At 41.4% G+C, this 7,262-nt stretch overlaps 1 protein-coding gene across 1 annotated transcript in view; it reads right to left on the minus strand.

Moving 5' to 3' along the window:
• The window catches only part of LOC109298789 (cytosolic phospholipase A2 epsilon-like), a 106,268-nt gene that overhangs the window by 43,250 nt on the left and 55,756 nt on the right, over positions 1-7,262 (minus strand). Inside the window, exons 7-10 of the mRNA XM_019519067.1 lie at positions 3,731-3,773; positions 2,883-2,946; positions 918-1,072; positions 635-727 (exon numbers count right to left, since the gene is read on the minus strand). Of these exons, the coding sequence (XP_019374612.1) occupies positions 635-727; positions 918-1,072; positions 2,883-2,946; positions 3,731-3,773 (355 nt within the window). The remainder of the gene's footprint in view (positions 1-634; positions 728-917; positions 1,073-2,882; positions 2,947-3,730; positions 3,774-7,262) is intronic.

Here is a 7,262-nt window from a genome sequence, read left to right on the forward strand (position 1 = left end):
GCCCACAGCCACTGTGCTGTAACAGTTGGAGGAGGGAGGGAGAGGGATCCAAGACAACCCTCCAATATTTAAATTGTATACCTGGAAAATAATACCAAACATATACATTTTCCATATACAGAATCTAATTATCAGGGGGTCATCTTATATTTGAGTAAGTATTGTAATTAGCAGTATGGGTTTTGTGCCCTGAGCAAATTCCTACAAGGGGTGGGGAGGCAAGAGGGGAAGGGTAATCCTAAGCTAAACTTGGGAAGAGAAAAAAAGGAAGGGCCAATGTTACCTGCCCTGAAGACTCAAAGTGCCCAGCTCCTGCTGGTACAAAGTGGTCTACCTGGCCTGGCTCTTGTTGCTAATGCTTCGGCAGCAGCATGGAGTCCCTTCACCATTCTGGACACCCTCTAACTGGGTGCCAAAAACAGGTGCCCTACTCACCCAGGCCACTGAAATGATTGCTGCTTTTTGATACTTTCGTAAGAAATTGAAAGTGAAATTTCATATCACTTTTTCAAATATGCATTAGAACCACACCACACAGTAATGGCGTTCTCTAACCAAAAATAACAAAAGTATCCCTCTAATACTAAAAATTGAATAACTAAAATAACTATTCCAAAACATGTGCGGTACTCACCCCTGTTATTGTTATATTCTTTTGCAAAGGAAGAGAATTCAGAGGCAGGGTCAGGAATCCTTTTTTCTCAGAATCCTGTTTAGCTGGGGCCAGCTGAAATTTAAAAAAGGCGGTGGGGGGTGGGGAAGGGGCAGGAGAGGGCAGGGTAAAACACAATGGTGACTTACAACCAGGAAGAAAGGACTAACCCTCTACTACAACCAAAATTCCCCACATAAAGCAAGCTAACATTTCTCGCAATGTTCTATTTGATGTTATTTTAATAAAACTAATGATTACGTACAATGGAAGAAAGGATCTTCTTTGGTAAAGTAACATCCAGTTTCGTTGGGTTATTTTTTATACAGTGAAACATAACAGAATCTAGGGAGTCAGGATTCAGTGAAATCTTCTGGGTTCCTTCATGAGATCCTTTTACTGTAAACGTGAGTTCTTCCTCTACAGACAAGAGACACAGAACAAGAGAATTTTTACAGTACACACCTATAACTCAAAACATACAACTATTTAAAAATATCCTCTCATATAAAATGCCCAGTTCTTCCTACAGGTTTCATATTAAAATAGATGTTTAAAAAATCTAGAATGTGTCACAAAAGCTACCAAAGTCTCATCTGTCTAAACTATCTGTGCCCATAAAGGACTAAGTCATATTCTAGAATATTTTCATAAATTTAATTTTTGGCATTTATGAACAGTATAATTTTATTCCCAGTACAGCAAGGATGTTCAAGTCTCCACACAATGACTAAGCATATTCAGTAGGGCTGTACTCCATCCAAGCAGGTATGCAGCATCATATGTTCCCCTTCATATATGCATATGTTCCCAAGTTGTAGCTATGCAAAACCCCATGATTAGGAGGAGGGACCTCCCATATTTTAGCCCAATAGCCAATGGATATGACACTCACTCAAGTTATAGGGCCCCCATTACCCAGAAAGACCTTGAACCTGTGTCTCCTGCTTCTCAGCAGAGTATTCTAATCACTAGGCTACAGGTCTCTCCAAGCATCACCCTTGAACATGCCCAGAGGATGAAAAAAAAATCAATGTTCTAATTAGAATGCTCTAGCATTGCCGCAGCATCATGTGTATAAACCCCTGTGGGTTTAAATATGGATGCTGGGGCACTTTAACTAAAGTTTGTGTAATGAGCTTTAGTTAAAGTGCCCCACAGCCATTTTTAAATGCACAGGGGCTTAATACACATGATGCTGTGGTGTTTTAATTAGAGTAGCTCATTGCAAAAACAAAAAGAGTCATTTACCTCTGTCTTCCTTTTTATAATTACTCAGTAGCAATCTAACTAAGATCCATTATGACTAACATCCTAGGGTCACAATTCCTATAAAATATTCTACGGACAGACTGCTGTATTCTCAGAAGATGACACTGCACTTTCAAAGTGCTCGTACAGGAATGTCAGAAGCTGAAATGTTGTTGTCTCAAGAAGATAAATGGCAACATCTTTAGGATTTTTTTTCAGTTGTCCTTTTCCTCCAAATTGTCTTTCAAATAAACTTTCTGTGCAAGGTCTGGCCATTGGTAATCAGGCCATTTGTTGTAAGCAGTTTATTCATGGGGCCTTTTTTGTCTAGATACAGGTCATGCTTTTTTAAAATTGTGTAACTTTTATTTAAAAAGCTAGTCCATGAAATACATTTCTGAGGAAAAGCAGTGATTCCAAATGGGACTTCGATTACACAAACATATCTCAAACCTGCAAATGAAATCTGTGCAGACCCATGCCTGTGTGTACAATTTAAACTTTAAACTTTTGGAACACTATGTTTTTCCAAGCAACTCAAAAATGTCCCTTTTGAAAAAAAATGGATTTTGGCATATTCCAACCTAACTAAAGTATAGCGTTTAAGATGTATTTTGCAGTAATTTAATGGTGAAATAATATTTAAAACAACAGTACCGAGTCAAGACTAGGCACACATTTACATTTTATACGTGGCCAACCAACAGAATTTTTTCCTGAACTTTTGCTAAGTTTCAGAAAATATAGTACTCTTTGAACAAAAAGGAGAGAATGTTACAAGACCCAGACGTTTGAATGTCCTGATTTTTGTTTAATTGCATTTCAAACAAAATGTAAATTTAATGTGGACTTCTGTGATACTGAAGTATGACAACATTGCCTTTGGAACCTATATAGTAGATTATTAATGTTCCAGCTTCTACTGTAATTACTGAATAACAAACATGTAAACAACCAGTTAATAAAACGATAGTCTTACTTGTGGATTGCTGCTTCAGTTTCTCTGCATCCACTTTGACTTCCAAACAGGAAATCTCACGTGACTGTAACAGAGATGACCATATGTTGACAAAGAATGACACAGCTGAAATCCTAAGTGATTCAGATTGTACTCTTGTAATTGACAAAATAGTGACAAGGAAGAATCTCTAGCAAATCTCTTCCAATATTTACCAAGGAGGATGGTGATGACGACATGCTTGGGAAGCAAAAATGGGAACATCTTAAGAGTCTGAATTTGAAAACACAGGGTGGTGGAATGATTAAAGTAACAGCTATTTAAGTCTGGTGTCAAGACAAGGAATACTTTGAGTGAAGCTGGCTGTGTAAGTTCTGTCACTTCCCTAATACAGTTTCAAACACATTAAGCAATAAGTATACAAACGGGAAGATACAAACACCCAAGTGTAGGAGGCCTAACAGGCTAGCAAGGTCAAGGAAGAACTTCTGAAGACAACAGCACCCAAGGGAGTCACAACTAGCATCATATCTGGCAGGTTTTCATTCCCCACTCCAAATTACCAGTTTAACCACATTGATGGCAGTGGGAGTAAGAAGCAAAGCTCACACTCATGCCTTTGGAACTATAACAAGGTGTTTTAATCCCTTTGCCACTATATCCCAAAGAGCCACATTAGCACATGGGAACATGCAGTCTTTGGTAGACAGTGGCATTGTGTTCACCGCTTTCCCAGATTCTACCTTAGTTAAAGTGTGGGTTTTTAAAGTACAGGCTGTGAGGCAAACCTCCAAATCTTGAGTCCCCTCAGTAATTTCAGTGTTTCCCATGCTATACAGGCAAGATTACAGGAAAAAAGAAAAGATTACCACTAGTACTCCATTAGTGCTGATTTTTTCAGGACGTTCTAACCTGAAAAACAATGCAACAAAAAAAAAATCCCAAGTGTTACAATGAGAGCAATTAAATACATCTTTAAGTACATGAGTCAAACATTCTTCCTCTCAAGATTTATGTTGCTCATTGTTGGGGAAGTAACTCGCAGAAGAGATTAGCATCAGGGAAATTCTAGAAAATGAGTTCAAGTTTCCCCACATTTTAATAGTGGAAAACGAAACTTGACCTTTAATATCATTGCTTTGATAACTTTAATCATTTTAATGCTGTACCCAGCCATGAAACACTCCTGTGCAGACTCCCATCATGCTAAATCATGAGGTGGTTTCTAAAATATACCACACTGAGTCTGTGGAGAGTCTGAAATCATTAAATCTCTCTCAGGACCCCAGAGCATCTACCATTTGAACTCCAGAAGTAAAAAGCATTAGTCCAATATCCCAAAATAGGAGCAGAGGGGAGAATTTTATCCAGTCCTCATAAGATGAACTGCAGAATGGAAATGAAATGTGAATAAGTATTGGAGGTGTACGTGGAAAATCTACACTAACCAGGATAAAGATTCAAGATGGATAATTAGCACAAAAATAAGTTTTAATAAAACCTCTTTAACAATTATTTTCTGTTTTTTAAAATATCAGAAACTTCTTAATGTAAAGATATCCCACAATGCCTCATATCACAGTTTCAAATACCTACTGCAGCTCATAGAACTCTTAAGATGGAGAGTGCAGTTACAAAGATTTAGGTCCAGATTCTATCACACCACTAAGACTTTGTTGCTACAAGCCCCCAACATTGCCCATCAAGGCACAAGAGAGCAATCCTGTTTCCCCCAGGATGGTGCATCCTTCTTTCATTGTGGCAATGCAGAGCCAAGTGAACCTGCAGAAACCAATCCTATTCCCACCCACAAAAATGCCAAGCTCTCTCATTCAGGCAATGGGCAACCCTGAGCACAAAAGCCCTGAGCTGACATCCATAGGAACAAGATATTTATATATGACCCCAGGCACTGCTGGCTGAAGGAAATAATCAGTCTGCTCCCAAACAACTACCAGAAAAGGAGGGAATCTGCCTCCTTAGAGACACAAGGATACCTGCTTACTCTACTGACATTTAGAGTAAGGATATACAGGCCTGAGAATCATAGAAAATGAGGGCTGAAAGAGACCTCAAAGGTCATCTAGTCTAACCCCCTGCTCAAAGTAGGCCCATTCCCTACTATAACATCCCACCGAAGGTTTTGTCTAGCTGAGTCTTAAAAACCTTTTAAGGACAGAGATTCCCCCACCTCTGAGTAGCCTGTTCCAGTACTTTACTACCCTCATAGTGAGAAAGTTCTCCTAATATCTAACCTAAACTTCCCTTGCTGCAGCTTGAGACCATTGCTCCTTGTTCTGTCATCTGCCACCACTAAGAACAGTCTAGCTCCATCCTCTCTGGAGCCACCCTTCAGGTAGTTGATGGTTGCTATTAAATCTCCCTTCAGTCTTTTCTTCTACAGACTAAATAAGCCCAATTCCCTCAGCCTCTTCTCAGAAGTCACATGCCCCAGCCCCCTAACCATTTTTTTTGTCCTCTCCTGGACTTATTCCAATTTCTTTACTTCCTTTCTGTAGTGGGAGGCCCAAAACTGGACACAGTACTCCAGATGTGGCCTCACCAGTGCTGAATAGAGGGGAATAACCACTTCCTTCAATTTGCTGGCAACACTCCTATTAATGCAGCCCATTATGTTGTTAGCCTTCTTCACAACAAGAGCACACTGTTGGCTTATATTCAGCTTATTGTCCACTGTAACCCCCAGGTCCTTTTCTGTAGAGCTGCTGCTTAGCCAAATCCCTCCAACACTTCCCACCACACTTCTGTGGACCGTACGATGGATCAAACTTGTGGCATAAGACTCCAGCCACACAGCCCCAGCACACCACCCCTGGTAAAGTTAAAAATGCTTCCTGGCTTAGGACAGGGATATGTGATTGCTCACACACCATAGTAGGCAGACTAGCTGCAGAAGGAAAGGGACAAGATCTGGCACTATTTGCAGCACTATCTTTTTCCCCTATTCCATAGGCTCACCAGGCATTTGGGCATCTTTACCCAAAGGGGGAGGTGGTGCTCCAAGTGGAGGAGGGTGGTTTAATTAGAGCAGCTCTGAAAGCCACTCTAATTAAGCCACAATCAGTGTGTCATGTATTCAGCATCCCGCACTTCAAAATGGTGGCAATGATGCTTTAACTAAAGCTCATTTGATAAGCTTTAGTTAAAGCACCCCCACTGCCATTTTGAAGCACAGGGGCACTGAATACATGAGATGCTGAGGCTGCTGGAGCACGCGAATTAGCATGCTCGAGCAGACTTGAATTATCAAGTCTGCTCCACTGAATTGTAATTACAGCATCCCCACACATCTACAGGCAACCAAGGAGTCCAGCCAGGAATTATCTGGTAGAGCACTTCTGGTAGGAAGTGCCTCAATTATGTTCAAGAAAACATAAGAAATCCTCTATATTTTGTGGCCCAATGGTCTACTATGCATCTAAGCACCAGAGCTGTTGAAGATACACAACTTCTTGTGCCTCAGCAGAGAGTGGGAAGGTATGTTTTGTTCCATGGGGATGAAACTGAGCAACACTTCCACTGGAGCTGGTACAACACCTGCAGGATCTTTTGATATAATTGTACTTCATCTTACCAGAACATAACTGCAGATAGATTATCACCACTGTAACCCAGTTACTCAACAGAGGCACAGAGACTTGCAATATCTCTTCATCCTAAACCACAGAAAGAAACACCTGCTTCTGGCAGACTGTGGTTGTTATCCCTCCTCCCATGTCCAAATCCCCAGAAAACCTGGCAGCTGCTCCCATTCCCTCACCGCATGATCAAGGAACCAGTTCACCAACTAGACCAGGTCAGAAGCAGCAAGTACTAGTCCTCTAAGGCCAACATTGGCGATGAAAAGGCCAGTAATGGTGATCTCAGGGAGGTGATGGGAAGAGGGGATATGATTACACCAGGCATGGAGAACAGAATACAGCTCCTGAAAATTCTCATTAGGGTTCATCGACCCAGCTGGCAGCATAGCATCATCCCATCCCCATTCAGGGCTCATCATCTAGCAGGCCTGGTAGGACTAAGGAGGAAACTGCCACATGGGCTACTCCTGGACTGTCCAAGACATGGCATCCCATTCCCCATGTGTACCAGGAAAGCCATGCTTTTGACAGAGGGGCACTGTTGGCTGCTGCAACACATCTCGGGGATGTAGGGGGATGGTTAGGAAGGCCAAGGCAGAGATGGAACAGGGGCTGGCTTCCCGGATTAAGGACAACAAGAAGTCCTTTTTTAAATACATAGGGAGTAGAAAGAAGGCCCCAGGAAATGTGGGGCCCTTGCAGGACAAGACGGGGAATCTGGTTGTCACGCCAGATGACAAAGCCAACATATTTAATAACTTCTTTGCCTCTGTCTTCCTCAGTAAGGACCAGAACTGCC

The sequence above is a fragment of the Gavialis gangeticus genome, unplaced genomic scaffold (genome assembly GCF_001723915.1).
Source record: "Gavialis gangeticus isolate Ggan-Ray unplaced genomic scaffold, GavGan_comp1, whole genome shotgun sequence".
Lineage (NCBI taxonomy): Eukaryota > Metazoa > Chordata > Crocodylia > Gavialidae > Gavialis > Gavialis gangeticus.